This window comes from Somniosus microcephalus, chromosome 3, assembly GCF_052327205.1.
Source record: "Somniosus microcephalus isolate GS21.2 chromosome 3, FLI_Smic_1.0, whole genome shotgun sequence".
Classification (NCBI taxonomy): domain Eukaryota; kingdom Metazoa; phylum Chordata; class Chondrichthyes; order Squaliformes; family Somniosidae; genus Somniosus; species Somniosus microcephalus.
In genome coordinates this window covers 314,425,987-314,447,212 of record NC_140989.1, presented here as the reverse complement: position 1 = coordinate 314,447,212, position 21,226 = coordinate 314,425,987, and the positions used below count along the sequence as shown (strand labels likewise).

The following is a 21,226-nucleotide window of genomic DNA, read 5'->3' as shown; positions in this document are numbered from 1 at the left end:
GTCCCAGCGCTCTCACACCCATTGCTGTAGTTCTCCCATTGAATTTTTGCTTGTGCATGGCTGAGAGTTCACTAGCATGACATTTTTACTGCAGCATCCAAAGTTAAGTCATTGTCCCTAAGCATTCTCTCCCTCACCTCCTTGTCAAGTATTCCGAAAACGACCTGATCACGTATCATCGATTCCTTCAAGTCTCCAAAGTTACATGTTTGTGCTTTTGTTTTTAAGTCCGTCAGAACAACATCAAAGGATTCTCCTTGCTTTTGCCCGCGGGAGCGAAAAACAAATCTCTCGAACGTTTCATTCTTTTTAGGTGTGCAGTATTTATCGAACAAATCTATCACCTTGTCCAGATCATTTTTGTCCCCTTCAGCTGCGAACATAAATGTATTATACAGCTCGATTGCCTGCGAGCCAACCACTGTTAGCAACAAAGCTACCTTACGTGTTCCAGAGCTAGTCGTGGCGTCGATCGCTGTGAGGTAGAGAACAAAGCGTTGTTTGAATTCGCGCCAATTTTCGTCCAGATTTCCTTCAAGTTGCAAGCTAGTCGGTGGTTTTATCCCTTCCATTGTTGTGGTATGCCCGTATCATGCGTTCTATAAATCCTGGTACCATGTAATATTATCTTATATCGTAGTATTAAGAGGCTTACGAGTAGATATCGTTGCGTACTCTTTATTAGGTCTTGAGTCAGTGCCAGCTCATGTAGTACTGTTGCATGGCCAAGATGGCTTCCTATTTATCTGACTGCCGTCAAGCAGCTGTCTTTACTACAGCTACTGTAAAGCAGCTGTCTTTACTACAGCTACAGTTATCTGTACAGTTGGTAAAGGAAGGCCTCTGAGAAGACAGAAAATGTTGGAAATACTCAGCAGGTCAGGCAGCATCTGTAGAGAGAGAAACAGAGTTAACGTTTCAGGTCAAGATGCTGCCTGACCTGCTGAGTATTTCCAGTATTTTCTGTTCTTATTTCAGATTTCCAGCATCCGCAGTATTTTGCCTCTGAGAAGACCACAACTCACAGTCCTGGGGGCACATGAAGATACAGAGGCAGCAAAGAGGACAAGCTGCTCACAGAGGGAAGAGGAAGAAGCAGAGGAGGAGGAAGCGGAAGGAAGGAGCAAACCCAGACACCTCCTTTCTGACTGGAATATTCGGTATCATCTGCCTGCGGTACCAGTGACCACAACTCCAGTTCCCCTTTCAACATTTGTCCCACACCTTACCTTCCCTCTGTTACTGACTATCACAATGTCCTCTTGGCCACAGTGCTGAAATAAAAGCCACCACAAAGCAAACTTTCCAATCCGACTTTATCAATATATGCATCCAATATGACATCAAGAAATCAACTAATAAATTTTGTGCATTCACTTAATGAGTGTATTGTGTCTGCCTTTGCCTATCCCAGTGATGTTATGCACTGCTACCCCAATGGCTGCAGCATGGCTAGCGGAAGGCTGCTGACTTTCAGTGGGTGACACTGCAGATGGCCTTGAGCTGCGAGTGTGAAATCGAGTGACAGTGTTTCTTCTTCTTCTTCACTCTCCTCTCCCTCTTCTTGGTCAACCACTGGCTGGGCAGGCTGGATTTCTTGGGTGTGTAATGAGGAAGGCACAAAGGTAGGGTTGTGGTGAGGGGAGGGGAGGAATGCAAGAGCTGCATGCTTACACCATGTGCACCTTGTAAATCAGAAGATATTGTGGGAGGAGGGGTAAGTGGGATGTGAGAAGGAGAATAACGTATGAGGGTACTAGCATCCTATATTCTTTCAGCCCCGCCACTGGCCAAGGGCTCAGCCATGCCTCTGCCAAGAATGGCCAACACCATCTCTTCCAAGGGGTGAGGTGAAGCTAGGAATGTGAGGTGTGCCTCATGTTTGGTAGAGATTGTTGGTAGGTGAGTAATGGGGGAAGTCGTGCATTGAGCAGTGTGTGAGGCTAGTGGTGAAGTTGGTAGGAGACGGCTTTTGAAGATGCATTCAGTGGCAGTGACGGCCTCAGTGATCTGGTCCCGCATCGTTCTTTCTCGAGGGCCTCCTGGCCCCCGGTGGGCAGAGGACCTCTCTTGCAGTGTTGATCCCCTGCACAAAGCTGGAGTGTTGCGTGCGAGACCCTGGGTGCCTTTTTCCTGGCCTGTTGAGCCATTTATGTTAGTGCTGAAACACTTATACCATTTTTTTATGTGCAGAAGGCAGTTCAGCTTTAAGAGCTGAAGACTGCCATTTTGGAATGATTTTTAATGTTTTTTTCAGAGGATGTTGAGCTCTAAGGGCTAGAGAATGCCTGTTTTTAAATGATTTTTTTTAAGAAGGCAGTTCCCCTTTAAGGACTTGAGCCTGCTTTCTAAAATGACAGCCTTGCTTTAAGAAAAGGCAGCCTCACTCCAGGGACACTATAGGGATGCTACAATGGGCCTCCTGCTGAGTGCGCAACTGGGGGCAGTGTGTTCCTCACTAGGCGGTGCGCTTCGTTCATTCAAATCAGCAAGCAGCACCAAAATAACGGCGCTGCCTGCGATCTTTTTATGGGCGTGAGCAAACCTCGCCCGTGGTGGCACAGCCCATTTTTGGGCCTTATCGGATTTCCAGGCTAAAGACCAGGCTGGGGCCATGGCAAGGTTAGGGCATAGGGCAGAAGTTTAGCCCTGACCATTTAGAGGCAGCTTAAGAAAAATCCAGCTGTGTGTGGAGGACATGACAGCCAAGTCCAAAATTGTTCTCACACATGCAGTCCTGACATACAGACATATAAATTGGCCAGAAAAAGCAGTAAACCTGAGGACTGGGAGCAGTTTAGGATTTAACAAAGGAGGACAAAGGGATTAATTAAGAAAGGGAAAATAGAATATGAGAGTAAGCTTGCAGGGAACATAAAAACTGACTGTGAAAGCTTTTATAGATATGTGAAGTGAAAAAGATTGGTGAAGTCAAGCGTAGGTCCCTTGCAGTCAGAATCAGGGGAATTTATAATGGGGAACAAAGAAATGGCAGACCAATTAAATACATATTTTGGTTCTGTCTTCACAAAGGAGGACACAAATAACCTCCCAGGGGTGTCGGGGAACATAGAGTCTGATGAAAGGGAGGAACTGAAAGAAATCAGTATTTGTAGGGAAATGGTGTTAGGGAAATTGATGGGATTGAAGGCCAATAAATCCCCAGGGCCTGATAATCTACATCCTGGAGTACTTAAGGAAGTGGCCCTAGAAATAGTTGATGCATTGCTGATCATCTTCCAGCATTCGATGGAATCTGGAACAGTACTCATGGATTGGAGGGTAGCTAATGTTACCCCACTGTTCAAAAAAGGTGGTAGAGAGAAAACAGGGAATTACAGACCGGTAAGCCTGACATCGGTAGTGGGGAAAATGCTAGAGTCCATTATAAAAGATGTAATAGCAGAGCACTTGGAAAATAGTGACAGGATCGGACAAAGTCAACATGGATTTACAAAAGGTAAATCGTGCTTGATTAATCTACTGGAATTTTTTGAGGATGTAACTGGTAAAATAGATAAGGGAGAACCAGTGGATGTTGTGTATTTGGACTTTCAGAAGACTTTCGATAAGGTCCCGCATAAGAGATTAGCATGTAAAATTAAAGCACATGGGATTGGGGGCAAGGTATTGACTTGGATAGAGAACTGGTTGGCAGACAGAAAGCAAAGAGTTGGAATAAACGGGTCTTTTTCCGAGTGGCAGGCAGTGACTAGTGGGGTACCGCAGGGATCGGTCCTTGGGCCCCAGCTATTCACAATATATATTAATGATCTAGACAAGGGAACTAGATGTAATATCTCCAAATTTGCCGACGACACAAAGCTGGGTGGGCGTATGTGCTGTGAGGAGGATGCCAAGAAACTCCAGGATGATTTGGATAGGTTGGGTGATTGGGCAAAAGCATGGCAGATGCAATATATTGTGGATAAATGCGAGGTTATCCACTTTGGTGGCAAAAACAGGAAGGCAGATTATTATTTGAATGGCAATAGATTGAGAGAAGGGCAAGTGCAATGAGACCTGGGTGTCCTTGTGCACCAGTCGCTGAAGGTAAGCATGCAATTGCAGCAGGCGGTTAAGAAGGCAAATGGCATGTTGGCCTTCGTAGCGAGAGGGTTTGAGTACAGGAACAAGGATGTCTTGCTGCAGTTATACAGGGCCTTGGTGAGACCACATCTTGAGTATTGTGTGCAGTTTTGGTCGTCTTATCTGAGGAATGATGTTCTTGTCATGGAAGGAGTTCAGCGAAGATTCACCAGGCTGATACCTGGGATGGCAGGAATGACGTATGAGGAGAGATTGGGTCGATTGGGCTTATACTCGCTGGAGTTTAGAAGAATGAGAGGGGATCTCATTGAAACTCATAAAATTCTGACAGGACTGGACAGACTAGATGCAGGAAGGATGTTCCCAATGGTCGGGGAGTCCAGAACCAGGGGTCACAGTCTAAGGATAAGGGGTAGGCCTTTTAGGACAGAAATGAGGAGGAATTTCTTCACCCAGAGAGTGGTGAACCTGTGGAATTCTCTACCACAGAAGGCAGTAGAGGCCAATACATTAAATATATTCAAGAAGGAGTTGGATATATTTCTTAAGGCTAAAGGGATCAAGGGGTATGGGGAGAAAGCAGGGACCGGGTACTGAATTTGGATGATCAGCCATGATCTCATTGAATGGCGGAGTAGGCTCGAGGGGCCGAATGGCCTACTCCTGCTCCTATCTTCTATGTTTCTATGTTTCTATGTACTTCGTAATATTGTAATCTTCAGAGTCCTTCGCACACTATGAAAAATGAGCTGTCAGTTGAGCAGTTTTATTAGCTTGAATGGGTTTCCCACAGCCCCTGCCAAATTTAATGGCAGGGCCTGATTTGCATGGGAAACCTCTTGTTTCCCACCCGCAGCCAGCCAGATTGAGAGGCTGGCTGGCTCCGGGTGGGTAGGCCTGTGGCACTAGGCCGCAGAGAGGAGCAAGGGAGGGATCAGGTGGGGGCTGGGGGTGGCTGGAGGATCACTGGGAGGGCCAGGGAAATGGGAGGAGGGCAGTTGGGTGAGGATCAGAGGTCGGGACCAGCACAGGGTGGCAGGAAGGGGTGGGTGAGGATCGGGGGCCAGGCCCAGCATGGAGGGGGGGCGGTTGGGTGAGGATAGGGGGAGCAGGGGGATTTGAGTGAGGATTGGGGGCCGGGACCAGAATGGGGGGGCGGCAGTCGGGTGAGGATAGGGGGCCAGAGGAGTAGGGTGGGGCTCGACTGAGGATCGGGGGCCGGGACCAGCATGGGTGGGGGGGTGGTGTCGGATGAGGATAGGGGGCCAAGGGAGCATGGGGTGGGGGTCAGGTGATGATTACTGACTGGGATCAGCATGGGGTGTGTGTGGGGGGGTGAGGACCAGGAGCCTGAGGAGCACAGGGAGAGGGGAGGGTTAGGGAATGATCGGTGGCCGGAGGAGCATGGGGGGGGAGGGAAGGGTTCGGAGGCTTGGGTGGGGCAATCGGAGGCCACGTGGGTAGGTTTCCGATCACGACAGGGTGGGCTAGGTAGGGATGCTGGATCCAGGAGGTAGGTGTTAAAACTGGAAGTGGGCGGGTTGGAAGTGGGTTCTGGTCGGGATTCAGATTTCTAACACTTAAACTTCCCACACGATCCCAACCCACCCATTTCTTTAGGTTAAAATTCCCCCCAATTATTGTGTGTGAAAAATTAGAGACTACACTCTCTAAAATCATAAGCCGCTATCAATAAATATCCTAGGCCAGTAGATATTTATTTTGTTTCTGAAACTATCTTTCCATTATCAGCCCAATTTACAAGAAGAAATATTTGGAAGCATTTTGAATCCACATTCACAGGGCAGGTTGAACCCCACAGGTAACTTTACCAATGGGTCTTTTATTACAAGTCAAAATACAGAATGCACACTTCAAATATCACTGCTGTCATGAATCTTATCATGACTCTTGAAGTAACACTGGGCGGCCAGCTGGTGGCGCCGTCCAAGGAGTATAAATACTCGGGCGTGGGCCCAGCTTGCTCAGGATGTTTCTGTAACCAGGAACTAGTGATTGTAACTAGAAATCTCATGGTTTTGAAACAGTTGATTAAAGCTTTGTTTTATCCTCAAACCAAGCGTTCAGTAGTCTTTTTACATCAACTGCTGCAATTATATTATTCCGTCTTTTCATTTGAACTGTTCCACTGGATGATATTATGGGTTGAACAGAATTACCATTGACAATGAAACATTAATCTAGGGGGTGCATCAGCTTTAACTGCACTGGGGCTAACTGCTCCAGGCTGGGACAATCACTGTTGTTATTAACACTCACTTTTTAAATAGGTGCTGTCTTGATTGCTGGGAAGAATGAGCCATGTGTCATTTTCATTACTCATAAATGAATGAATTTCATTGTGTGATATGATGGGCGTTGATGGAAATTGGATTATCACATCGTAATATTTTTCAAACACAAGTTGCCAAACACTTCTTCACTAGAGAATATTCAAAAGCAAATCAAATAGAAAAACGCCCAAGTTAATGTCAATCCTTTGTAACAGATTTGTAGCCTTTTGCCCCAATTTGTCATCTCTCACTGGTATTGCAGTGTTTGACAATATTGACAAACTAGCTTCTATTAATCTTTTTTAAAAAGATGAGGTGCATCTGTCCCTACCGTGACTTCTTACAGCAGGCTTGCAGATGGTGACAGTATATCCTAAGGTGTTTTAACTGAAGGAATAACTAGACTGTTTACATTTATGCCGTGATTTTGCCAGCGCTCAGAGGGCGGGTTTGGAGGCTGGTCAAAGTTTAAAATAGTTTTGATTGACGGTGGGTTGCGATCCCGCCGTCAACCCGCCTCCAAACAGCTTCCCCAAGTGTCAGGTCCCTGATTTCACAGAATCACAGAAACCCCACAGTGCAGATAGAGGCCATTTCGGCCCATCGAGCCTGCACCGACACATATCCCACCCGATCCCCGTAACCCCTACACCAACACATATCCCACCCTATCCCCGTAACCCCACGTATTTAATCCCCCTAACACTAAGGGTCAATTTATCATAGCCAATCAACCTAACCCACACATCTTTGGACTGTGGGAGGAAACCGGAGCACCCGGAGGAAACCCACGCAAACACGGGGAGAATGTGCAAACTCCACACAGTCACCCGAGGCCGGATTCGAACCCGGGTCTCTGGCGCTGTGAGGCAACAGTGCTAACCACTATGCCACCGATTTGCAAATGGAACCAACACCTAGCAGTGGGAAGAGGATTAAAGGCAATTACCTGCCTATTAACAGGTAGCTGCCAGTAGTTGACAGCCTATTTTTGAATTTTGCAACTTCTGGCTCGGGCTTCCTGACCTCCAGACACTACACCAGGTAAGTGTGGCGTGTTGTGAGTCTGCTGTAATGTTTCTGGATTGATGACAGCTGCAGAAGTGGTGTGAAGGATCCAATGTTGCACATGGTGAGTCTCAGGGGAAAGAAAATGTTGGGAACTGCATTTTTAATACATTTACACTTTTCTTTAGGTTACAAGTTTTTAAATCCATGTCCAGTGTCACCTCATTGGGAGAACCTCTCTCACCAGTGACAGATTGCTTCTGCACCTGCAGCTGCCATCAATTCCAGCCTATGGAGGGAGTCATTGGAGAGCCTGGGTGCAAGAGGTCACCTTTGTGTAGTGCTTGTCAGTGTTTGCAGCACCTCAATGCTGTCAAACACTGAGAAATCAACTATCAAAATAAAATTGTGCGTGGTCCCTTTAAGGAAACCGGCAGATGACGCGTCATCAAATGACGTCATCTGACCCGCTTCCTGTTAATTGGCCAGCAAGCCCGCTGGGCGGGCTTAACAAGGTCAGTCAAGGCAAAATCACATCTGTGGGCCGGATACAGCTGGGGCGGGACTGGAACCCGGAGACCACCCGTTCCCAACCCACCTCCATTAATAAAATCGCAGCCTAAGTGTTTTTCATTGGCAGGATCCATATTTTTTTTAATGTAACTTTATAAATCATGAACTTTATATATTTTTGCATCTTTACGGCATTGTGCAATGTTTCATTATTGTTGAAGGAGTGTGTAACATGAGTTGTATTGTCAGCCCTAGCTCAGTGGGTAGCGCACTCGCCTCTGAGTCAGACGGTCGTGGATCCAATTCCCACTCCAGAGACTCAAGCACATAATCCAGGCTGGCACTGTTGGAGGTGCCGTCTTTCGGATGAAACTTTACACCGAGGCCCCATCTGTCCTCTCAGGTAGATGTAAAAGATCCCATAGCTATATTCGAAGAAGAGCAGGGGATTTCTCTCGGTGTCCTGGCCAATATTTATCCCTCAACCAACATCATTAAAACAGATCATCTGGTCATTTATTCATTGCTGTTTGTGGTATCTTGCTGTGTGCAAATTGGCTGCCACATTTCCTACATTACCAACACTGGCTACACTTCAAAAATATTTCATTGGCTGTGAAGTGCTTTGGGACGTCCTGAGGTCATGAAAGGTGCTAAAAAAAATACAAGTACTTTTATTCTTTTTCTTTTTGATGCTGCCAAGCTATCTCAGCGAATACTGGTTTAGTGATGTAGGAGTTCTTATGATACGATGTTATAGTCATAGTAACTTATAGAATAAAATCACTAACCTGTCTGTATTGTATTATAATGCAGTATACACCACACTCTTACTTCCCCAGTAATGTTTGCATCATAACTATGAGTGGTTCCTACATTATATACACCTGTGCTACAAAGCATGCAACTAGTCTTGCAACAACAGCACAGAAACTTCTCATTTATTGAACAGCCACAGTTCAGCCGTCACAGTGAACAAGTTTATTTTTAACATGAAATCCTGCTTCTTGTACATTATGAAATGACAGGTGTCTGTGAGTAAGGATAGGGCACATCATTTAATCTCAAGATCTGGATTGTTTCTACAAAAGTGTCTCTAGCGGGGCGGACCGAAAAATGCTAAATATGTTTTAATTCGTTGTCATGGTTTTCAAGTTTGCAATTATACTGTAAATGGATTTATTTTAACTATGCAAACTGACAACAATCTACTAGCAAGATGTTAAAGCACAAAAGCTTTGAACCAGCTCCATAACAAACAAAATATATTTGGGTGATAAGAAGTTTTATGTTCAGCATTTCCTGGCACTGGTGCAGCCTTTCTTGTCCTGTTCAATAGAAAATTGGGACAGTTAAACATTGATTACGTTAAACATTAAAAACAGTGTGATCAGACACAATGTAAACGCCTCTTACTCACTGTTAAACTATTTTGTAACAGAAAGCTCTTTACTGAAGGGCCAGCCAAAGTGTACAGACAGCTGTACTCTGTTGATATTGGAATCTCAGTATTAAATTAATCTGAAATTGAGACATAGATGGTTGTCACATCCATATTGCAATTACATTCTGACTGCCAGCTATCGGTTCACAGCAAGGTGGGTGTATGATTTTGCGCAACTGCCACTTGATGTCTAGGGGCGCACCAAGAAACAAGTAATACAATGAAGGATAGGTACATTTTTCAATCGATTGTTCTACTAGGAATTTGAAGACAATATAATGCTGTGACCACATGTACAGTATATCCAGTAACAGTACATCTTATGTTGACAATCTTCAGGAAAAAAATTACGTCAAGGTTACTTTCTAGGCATTTTTATTTCAAAAATAATTGAGCTGAAACCTGTCATATTAAAAAATCCCACAAAATGATGCAATCAAAAATATTACAGCACATTTCATCTCCCTGTGAAGCACCATTAACATTCTAATTCCAAATATCTTTAAACAGAAATCAGTAAATTGTGTAAAGTTCATACTCAAGGTGATGTTTTAAAGGGACCGCAGTCCCCCAAATGGAATACCCCCAGAAGTAGTCCCCTTGATAATTTTGAAAATGAATGACATTACATATATGTCACGTGGAGGGGGAAAAAGAAGCAACAAAAAAAGATGCTTATATATAAAAAGATGTCTTCAATTAGTCAGTCCAAAGCTACAGGTGTCATCACTCAAGCAATAAGCACTCTTGTGACAGCTGTGCAGAAATTAGCAACATTTTCCTGGTCTTTTCTTTCTCATATTCAACTTTATTCTGTGTGAGAGAGACAGAAAGCTGGATTCAGTTCATCTTTAGCTTGTAGTTAATTAAAGAAGGATATCCTGTATTCATCTGCCCTTGTGTTTCCCATTTCTGAAGTTCAATCATTTTCATGTCTCTTGAGGTAAATATAAATGATCTTCTATGAAAATCACCAGTTCATCTGGCTTTTCACCTCCTTCCTGGCGCTGGCTATCTACTTCATTCAAGCTACTGGAAATGCATTTCAGTTTGCTTTTATTGCTGCTGTCATCTGGAGTTGGTCCAAATATCCAGTCTGTAAAAAAGAGCATTGTATAATATGGAAAACAGAAAGAAGAATAAAAGGACAGTGTCTCTGATTAACAACACCCTGAAACCCCAGGTTACGCATGTTACTAATGGAAATGAGTTTCTTACTCACCATTGCTCTTCTACGCCAGCAGAATGGAAACATTTTGTACTAAATAGGAGGCTTCCATTTACAGTAACTGCAATACCTGATGTGACAGCAGTTACAGAACAGGAATCACTAAATAACTGACACAAGATCAATTCATTCTCATGCGTCTAATTATCATCTAGATTAGAAGATTAATGAATGACTGTTTTCCAGATGACATGTTACACCTGAAGGAACGCTAAACAGATGTTAGCAGGGACGTGGGGAGGAAATCAAGGAGGAGATCCAGAAAACAACACCTAGAAATTGTTCAGCCTTTTATTTAACAATTTCTAAAGCCAATTAACAGGGTACATTTTACTGTAAGGTTTATTTTACACATTTATACTGTGTATATATATATATACTGTATAAAAATATTTCTATTTCCCCACCCAAATATTCAATTCAGTGTAGCATAGCTAACGGAAGGAATAGTGACACATAATGGCAGCAATTACATAGAAAATGTCAGATACATAGCAATAATTGCACAGAATAACACATCTGTAGAGCTGATTGCAGAGATGATAATAAATGCATGGAAATAATTAGATGGATGATAACCAATGTGTTGGTCTGATTATACAGAGAATAACATATGTAGGATTCATTTTATGGAATATGACAGATGTGTGGAACTGTTTACATGGAACATAAAAATATATGGGGCTGATTACCAAGAATAGCAGATAAATAGAACTGATTACATAAGGAATAACAGATCTGTTTAGCATTTCTCCAGGTGTAACATGTCATCTGGAAAATGGTCATTCATTAATCTTCTAATCTAGATGATAATTAGACACAGGACTGATTAGTTGGCGATAACAGATGGGTAAAACTGAATACACTCAGAATAATAGATAGTTGGAGCTGATTACACGGAGAATAATAAATATGGGACTGATTAATGGACCATAAGGGATACATTAATAGTCAACCATGCTGGGTGGGAGTTGAATCATGTATAGACCAGACCAGTAGGGGTGGTAGGCTTCATCAGTGAACCAGTTGGGTCTTTAGAACAATCCAGCACCTTACATGGTCATTTTATGTGGCGCCAGTCCACAAATTACTGGAAGACCAAAGCCATTGTTTTTGGTACCCGCCACAAACTTCATTCACTAGCCACTGACTCCATCCCTCTCCCTAACATCTGTCTGAGGCTGAACAACACTGTTCACAACCTTGGTGTCATATTTAACCCTGAAATGAGCTTCTGACCACATATCCGCAGCATAACTAAGAGCGCCTATTTCCACCTCCGTAACATCACCCATCTTCCACCCTTGCCTCAGCTCATCTGCTGCTGAAACCCTCATCCATACCTCTCGACTTGACTATTCCAATGCACTCCTGGCTGGCCACCCACATTCTACCCTACGTAAACGTGAGGTGATCCAAAACTCGCCTGTCCATGTCCTAACTCGCACCAAGTCCCATTCACCCATCACCCCTGTGCTCGCCGACCTACACAGGCTCCCAGTTAAGCAATGCCTCGATTTCAAAATTCTCATCCTTGTTTTCAAATCTCTCCACGGCCTCACCCCTCCCTATCTGTAATCTCCTCCAGCCTCACATCCCCCAAAGATATCTGCACTCTTCTAATTCTGCCCTCTTGAGCATCCCTGATTATAATCGCTCAACCATTGGTGGCCGTGCCTTCTGTTGCCTCGGCCCTAAGCTCTGGAATTCCCTGCCTAAACCTCTCCAACTCACCACCTCACTTTCCTCCTTTAAGATGCTCCTTAAAAGCTACCTCTTTGACCAAGCTCTTGGTCACCTGCCCTAATTTATCCTTATGTGGCTCGGTGTCAACTTTATTTGTCTTTTAATACTCCTGTGAAGTGCCTTGGGACGTTTTATTACGTTAAAGGCACTATATAAATACAAGTTGTTGTTGTTTATTGAATTCAATTTCACAATTTGCTATGTTTCACTCCTGTGGCTCAAACTCCTTACAAACTTTTTATAATTCATTCTCTCTCCTTTCTGGCATACTCACATATGCTCTTTTCTGCTTCTCTCCTTTTCTCTCTCTTTGTCTCTTCCTTCTGTCTCTCCTCTCCTGCCACAATTCCCCATCTCACTCTCTCTTTCTCTGCCTCCCTTTTCTCTACCTCGTTTGCTTCTCTCTCCACTCTTCTGTCTCTCTCTCCTCTTTTCAGTTTCTCTCTCCTCTCATCTACCACTCTCTCCCCTATTCTGTCAGTCTCTTTCTGGCTCTCTCTCTCCCCTCTTTTTCTCTTTTACTATTTCTTACTTCTCTCCACTGCTGGGTGGGAGGAAAGTAAGTTCTGTGTTTCTCTTCATTATATCAGTGACTACACACCAGCAGTGCTTCATTGCCTGTGAAGTTCATTGCGCCATGAAAAACATTAAAAAATCAAGTTCTTTCTTTCTTTCAAGCATTTTACAGGCAATGACTATGTTGAAGTGCAGTCACCATTGAAATGTAGGCTTTCATAATGCAGCAAGATCCCACAGAGTGCAAAGAGATAAACGACTAGTGTTATATGTTTCAGTCTGCCTTCATTCTCTGGTTATCATGACGAAGTTCACTCTTGTGAACAGTCCAAGCGACATACGTTCAGAAGTGTGCTGTACTGCGCAATGCCTAATTATACAATAGCGTAATCCATGGATGTGGGGAGAAAGCAGGGACAGGGTACTGAATTTGGATGATCAGCCATGATCTCATTGAATGGCGGAGCAGGCTCGAGGGGCCGAATGGCCTACTCCTGCTCCTATCTTCTATGTTTCTATGTTTGGTGTAACTAACAATACAACTCCTAAACTTCTAATCTAAACTTCGCTAAGCTTTTTGAAGGTGGACTGAAACTTTTGGTGAGACTACACTATATACAAATTATTAAGCCACTTTATTTCATAGACAGCAACTGAATGGACAAAGCAAACTCCATTTACTCCACTCAATCTCACTTCTCTCCTTGAAAACGTGGAAAAATATTAAACCAAATGCTGTGAGCCTTTTGTGGGCTGGTGCACTTGCCTATTGCCTTACCTTTCTTTCTAACTACCTGCCTACAGAAGCTGGCCTCCGGCAGTTTAGCTTCCAGCTGTGGACCCCAGGCCTACAATTTGCAGTCTTTCATTAAAATCTGACTGCCTGTGTGTCCCCTTTCTCTGTGTGTTTCCAACAGGGGAGGAGAGGGGAGGGTGTGAAACCAACATCCCCCCTGGTCACTGGTTCACCAACAGACCTGCCAATAAAGCCCTTGGGTGTGGTTTCAAAGAGAACATCTCTTGCTGTAAATGGGTGCCACCCTGGCTAATGGACCTGGGATGGGACAATTAACCCTCATTGTATCAGTTCTGACCTTCCACAAACAGGCCCATCTGGCTGTAATAAATAGCTCAATGCCTGTGACCCGGGAGTGACCTTTTATTTTTAAATCCGTGCAAATTCACTTTGTTTTAAAACACAACACTTAAATATAACTCAATGGTGAAGAAAAAAATAATCAATAAATCCCAAAACATGACAACCAGTTGGTCTGTTTTGGTTGATGTGGGAATATTGGCCAGGACACTGTGAGAACTCACCTGCTCTTCTTTGAGTAGTGCCATGGATCTTATACATCCACCTGAACAGGCAGATGGGGCCTCAGTTTAATGTTTCATCCAAAAAGTGGCACATGCAACAGAGCAGCAGTCTCTCAATGCTCAAGTTTGTAGAATGGGACTTGAACTCAGAGCTTTCTGAATCAGAGGTGAGACTGCTACCACTGAGCCAAGCTAACACAGGGGATTGATTATCTGGAGAATAACATACATGGGACTGATAGCAAAGACATGGTGGGGCAAGGATGTAAAGGGATTTCTAAATGAGGATTTTAAATCCAAGGCAACAACAACTTATATTTATATAGCGCCTTTAATCTAATAAAACGCCCCAAAGCACTTCACAGGAGTGTTATGAAAAAAAAATTGACACCGAGCCATATAAGATGTTAGGGCGGATGACCAAAAGCTTGGTCGAAGAGGTAGGTTTTAAGGAGCGTCTTAAAGGAGGAAAGAGAAGTGGAGAGGTGGAGAGATTTAGGGAGGGAATTCCAGAGCTTAGAACCTAGGCAGCTGAAGGCACAACCGCCAATGGTAGAGCATTTAAAATTGGGGATGTTCAAAAGTCCAGAATAGGTGGAGTGCAGAGGTCTAGGGGGATTATAGGGCTAGAGGAGATTACAGAGATAAGGAGGGGCAAGGCAGTGGGGAATAGTGGACAGGGGAATGTCTATGGATGTTATTTATATGGACTGCCAGAAGGCATTTGATAAAGTCCCTCATGATCCCTCTAAGGATAAGGGGTAAGCCATTTAGGACAGAGATGAGGAGGAATTTCTTCACCCAGAGAGTGGTGAACCTGTGGAATTCTCTACCACAGAAGGCAGTTGAGGCCAATTCATTAAATATATTCAAGAAGGAGTTAGATATATTTCTTAAGGCTAAATGGATCAACGGATATGGGGAGAAGGCAGGGACAGGGTACTGAATTTGGATGATCAGCCATGATCTCATTGAATGGCGGAGCAGGCTCGAGGGGCCGAATGGCCTACTCCTGCTTCTATCTTCTATGTTTCTATGAGAGGCTGTTAGCTAAAGTTGAAGCTCATGGAATTGAAGGTAAATTATTGACCTGGTTAGGAATTTGGCTGAGCGGCAGGAGACAGAGAGTAGAGATAATGGGTAGGTACTCTAACTGGCAGGATGTGACTAGTGGTGTCCCACAAGGACCTGTGTTGGGGCCTCAACTATTCACTGTATTTATTAATGACTTAGATGATAGGATAGAAAGCCATATATCCAAATTTGCCGATGACACAAAGGTAGGTGGTACTGTAAGCAGTGTAGATAGAAGCATAACATTACAAAGAGATGTTAATAGATTAAGTGAATGGGCAAATGGATTTCAATGTAGGAAAATGTGAGGTCATCCATTTTGGACCTAAAATGGATAGAATGAGTACTTTCTAAATAGTGAAAAGCTAGAAACAGTGGAGGTCCAAAGAGACTTGGGGATCCATGTACATAGCTCATTAAAATGTCAGGTACAGAAAATAATCAAAAAGGCTAATGGAATGCTGAGATTTATATCTAGAGGACTAGAATACAAGGGGGTAGAAGTTATGCTTCAGCTATACAAAGCCCTGGTTAGACCACACCTGGAGTACTGAGAGCGAAGTTCTGGGCACCACACCTTAGGAAGGATATATTGATCTTGGAGGGAGTGCAGCATAGGTTTATCAGAATGATACCCGGACTCCAAGGGTTAAATTACGAGGCGAGATTACACAAACCTGGGCTGTATTCCCTAGAATTTAGAAGGTTAATGGGTGATTTGATCGAAGTTTTGAAGAAATGAAGGGGAACTGTTCGAGGGATAGCGAGAAACTATTTCCACTGGCTGGGGAGTCTAGGACTGGGGAACATCGTCTAATAATTAGAACAAAGCCTTTCAGGAGTGAAGTTAAGAAAAACATCTACACGCAAAGGGTGGTAGAAGTTTTGGAAAACACTTCCGCAAACAGCAATTGGTGCTAGGTCAATTGTTAATTTAAAATCTGAGATCAATAGATTTTTGTTAACCAAAGTTATTAAGGGATATGGGGCAAAGGCGAGTATATGGAGTTAGGTCACAGATCAGCCATGATCTCACTGAATGGTGGAACAGGCTCAAGGGGCTAAATGGCCTACTCCTGTTCCTATGAGTGGACTGACAATGGAGGTTGGCTAGGACAGAGGTGATAGGGGAGCAGGACTTGGTGCATGATAGAATGTGGGCAGTGTAGTGGGAAATTTTGGATCAGTTGGAGCTGATGTAGATGGAGTTCTGGTGTCCGATGGAGAGCATTGGAGAAGCCGGCCTGGAGATAATGAAGGCATGGATGACTATTTTAGTGGCAGTGGGGGTGACGTAAGGGCTGAGGTGGGCAAAGTTGCAGAAGTGGAAATACGTGGTCTTTCTAGAAGTTGTTAATCTGCATTTGCTAACTTTTTTAGGTTGAAATATAGAAATATTTTATTTGATTTACAAAATCGTCAGCTTTCTCTAAATTTATGTATTTCAGTAGAGGTCTATAGATTCTGTCCTTTGTGTCATTAATGAAGCAAATTTCTAATGTTATACCCATTTTGGGCATATCTTATAATAAAATCACACTGTTTCAAATGCATTACATGTCTCCACAATAATCCTGTACCTCCTCACACCTCCATTCCATACCTCCAACACCTGCAGGAGTTATTATTGCTGATATCATTACGGTCATCATTATCAGTTAATTTTCAAGACATCATGACCTATTCAAGATGACTTAGAAAATGACTTATCAGTGACTTCAATACATTCCATTTAAAACTGATTAGCTTAAAGCATTGCTTATCCTAAGTAATGTATTTTGAATGGATTTAAGCACATAATCTAGGTTAGCATTTCAGTGCAGTACTAAGGGAGCTGCCATATTTCAGATGACATGTTAAAAGTAGGCCCTATCTGCCTATTCAGGTACACGTAAAGAAATATAAAAAATTCTATTGGTACATTTCCAAAAAAACCAGCTTAATCTAGTCATTCATCCCAATTACTGTTTGTGTGCTAAATGGCTGCCATGTTTGCCTAAGTAATAGCTGTGACTGCACAGTGTTAGACACTGAATCATGGAATGCTATTGAAACTCAAGTGAAGGAAGACCGCACTGAAAACAGGATTACGCCTTTTTTTGCTAATCAACTGCAGATTATCACTTGATCAATTCGCAGCAATTAGGTCACACTAGCTATTTTGTAACAGTTGACATCCTGTTGACTACATGGATTGCACTGGTCATTAATGTCCACCATGATACCTCTCACTAGCAAATGGACCCAAACAGAAATGTCCCACTTTAGAGAAAAATTCCTTTGAGCATATTTTCAAAAGAAACCATTTGAAATTCTCAATGAGATCACTGCCTTTTAATCATTCCCAAGTATCCACATTTCAAAATGAATTCTCTCCCTCCATAATATCCTACTTCATTTTCCCAAACTTTGTCAAACATCATGGATACGGTATTACAGATGAAATAAGTGAATTATAACATTGGCTAAACTACCAAAATCAGCAGTGATTTATATTTGAACCGATCATGCAGGTTATATCGTTTTTTTCCCTGGAGGCTACAGTGATTTTAAACACAATAGGTTAGCGACTGCTTACTACCAGCTTTAAAAAAAAAGTCTACATCAGGCAATGGAGCAGGGTAAAGCATCTCTCCCACACACTATTCCAAGGTCAGGAATTTAAGGCTGTTTTTAATACTGTAATCCTATAATATATAACACACAATCTCCTACTGACTTTAAGAAATAATTTTAACAGAGATAGACTGTTAGGAGCTGAGTGGATTATGAGTTGATATAACAATTAATGAAAGTGCTCCACTTTTTAATGGCAAAATGGGTCAGTACTTGAGTTTCTAACAACGGGTATCTTAGGGGAACTTTGAAATTACAGCAGGCAAACTGATAAAGTTGGATTAATTTCACCACATAAAATAATCTTTAAAAAAGCTGTTCTTCTTGACTCAAAATTATTTTCAAATAACAGACTCAGCTGTTGGAAAAATAATTTTAATACATAAGTTAGCCACGCCTACAGTGTCAATAATTGATTATAAAAAAGTATTCGAATTGTATATTACACTGCTTCGTGAACACACCTTTACAGGGATCTGTTACAGGTGAAAGTGTTTGGCAAGTCTCTTGCTCTGGCAATCCGATTACATCATTTGTGTCAAGAAACATAACGGAGTCAAAAAAGCCTTGTTTTATATTGACAGTTGAGGACATTAATTTGGCAAAAATGACACACGCTCGTGCTTAGAGGAAATTCATTGCGAATAACCTGAAATGTATTGATTGTATCTCTTTAATACTTACTCTTAATATTTGACATGTCAAAAGCCAACTACAACATGGCTAGTATTTAACTTGCTGTCTCTTTTCTACTCGACGTTTTAAAATCGTGTCGACACTATTGTTCTAGAATTTAGATTTCAGATTTAGATAACAGATTCGATGGGCCGAATTGCCTCCTTCGGTGCTGTACTATTCTGTGATTCTATGCATATTTCTAATAGTGTTAAACCGATCAAAACACGCAACCCAAGCATTGCCTTCATGACCAGCTAAACATTTGTGGGTAAAATATTGTTGGGGGTGAATAGTATATATCACATTATAAAGTTGACCCCCTTTGGTTTTATGCGGTTTAAATGTTGTATTGTTTTACTGTGATTACAGAATCTTTCTGGTGTTTGTAAATTATATGTTATCTTTATTTCAGTTTGACGGGAGTGTATCCAGGTTTCTTTTAATGTATCATCAGTTTCTAAATGGGTCTGACTTTGATCACATGCTTGTTATTCTGTGCAAGCTTTTAAGCAACGAAGGTATGTTCATGAAATCAAACAGGGTTTGACCTGTGGTGTGTGATCAAATACAACAGAGTCTGCCCGTTTAGGCGTATGGCAAAACGGGCAAATACAGCAATGAACACAAAATCAAGGTAGGATTTCAGCAGCCAACCACCCAGTCATCAGATTTTGAGTCCAAGAGCTATGTGCTGTTTAATTCGAAGGGCAAAGATGTGGAAAAGCTAAAATGAATTTACATTAGTTAAAGGATTATATCTGAAGGATTTCCGCGTTTAAGTTGTCAGGAGATGTTATTCATCATGACATTCATTCTTATTGCTGTGACCTTTTGGTTCTAAGTAAACCCTTGAGAGAATTCAGAAACCATTATTATTGAGATATAAAGGGACGTCACTGGGAAAATAATCACGATTGCAGGTCTAATGATTTTTAACTGTGGCTTCGAATATAATTATCTGTTCGGTTCGGTGCTGAAAAATGAAAAAGAATCGAATTTGCCGAATACAAAAGCAAAATATTGCGGATGCTGGAAATCGGAAATCTCTCCACAGATGCTGCCTGACAGGCTGAGTATTTCCAGCATTTTCTGTCTGTATTTCGAATTTAACTAAGTTCGCTCATAAACTTTTAATGTGGGAAACAAGATATACATTGGGAGTGTTAAAGAGCACCTTCATAAGGCGCGAGTGTGTGTGGCTCATTTACACTGTGTTCTGTTTTAACCGGGCATTGATGAATCCAACTACTCACCCACAAAGTCATGGACAAGGTCCTTGATGAGGTGGCCAACAATAACATAAGCCACAGCCACCACCACCAAGGCTGCCATCAACAGGTAAAGCACTGCCTTTGGCAAAGGGATGGCGTCCCGAGCCGGAGGTTTGTATTCCTTGTACAGTAATTCATTGTCGGAGAAAGAATACTGGAAGAGATGCTCCAGGCCACCGGTGGAGTTGGTCGCGTTCACAGCTGGATTATAATCGCCCTCTTCCGGACCCAGCACACTCACCACCGACGTGGTCGTCTCCACCGTTTTTTGCACCAAATTCGCTGTCTTGTTCACAACAGGTAAAATCCGAGAAAGCAAAGTGATCCAGTCTTTGAACGCCGTCCCGTTGCACGGGATCATATTGCCATGGAGGTGAGGAAGTGGGAGGTGTTGCTGGACGCTCTGGCAGAGTGTGTGCTGGACTCTGGCTCCCCAGATATCAGCAGCGCCGCCTGATCGGGCGCCAACAGTTTGGATCTGTGCAGACTGGAGAGCTGTTGTCGGACTGCGTGTCCGGGGTGTGACTGGATGTTGTTGAAGGTTGACTCTTCTTCCCACGGATCAGTATCAGCCAGGGCTGGGAGTGCTCGGATGAGTTTACCCGGAGGGATAAGGAGATAGCTGTGCGTGGTGTGCGTGTGTGAGGACACTCGCCACTGTTGGTGGGGTGGGGAGGAGATGTTCCGCGTCAGTCTGTGCGGGGCGCCTCGGTATTTGTTCTGATGTTGATCTCACTCAGTGTTTAGAACGGGTTTGGGTTTCAAACTGACAATGTTTGGACCTTGAACCGCAAACAGAGGCAAATAACAATCAAAGAACAGATTGGAGAGAGAATTACTTCCACCCAAAGCCTCTGCTGCTGATGGCACTTCCCGGGCAGATTCAGAAGTGGCCATCAAGGTGAAAGCAGTGAAACCCATCTACACTGCCAGTTTAGCAGCGATGCGAAGTGATTTCCGCACTGATCCCGAACTGGCAGTGTGAATGCGGAGACAGAGTCTAGCCTGAACGAGTCTGCCTGGAAGGCTAGTCTCACACCATCTGAATTTAACACCGTGTCACCAGGTCACTTTGGAAACCTGTCTTAACTTCATCTAAATGTTTCGAGAGTGAGGATTCTCCCCTCCACTCCAGAAACATTGACATCTCGACCTTTTTGGGGATAGCACTGCACATGTATGAGTTCATGCATTTCAAATTCCAGCCAGACACGAGCCAATGTAAACGGGGTTTTGTCTGGTTGGAACCCAAACTCCAGCTTCCTGCCTCAAAACAGTCTAGGATTTGTAGTTACAGTGTAAGTGCACCCGAAACTCACGCGATGAAGGGAGTACAGTTCTGATCAAAGTACAGAGTGCCAATCAGTGTATCAAATCGCTTTCCACTCACGCTCATCATGCACAATTTATCATACAAATATAAAGCTTAAAGAGGCAGGAGGGAGGAAAGATCACCCATGTATTATTT

General features: G+C 43.1%; 1 protein-coding gene across 1 annotated transcript; it reads right to left on the bottom strand.

Moving 5' to 3' along the window:
- Positions 1 to 9,641: 9,641 nt before the first annotated feature.
- LOC147122169 (uncharacterized) lies at positions 9,642 to 20,397 on the bottom strand. Its single transcript, XM_085977722.1, has 2 exons — positions 19,741 to 20,397; positions 9,642 to 10,405 (listed from the first exon to the last, which is right to left on the bottom strand). Exons 1-2 carry the CDS (start codon positions 20,117 to 20,119, stop codon positions 10,239 to 10,241), a joined length of 546 nt encoding a protein of 181 aa, XP_085833848.1. The 5' UTR covers positions 20,120 to 20,397; the 3' UTR covers positions 9,642 to 10,238.
- Positions 20,398 to 21,226: the final 829 nt, after the last annotated feature.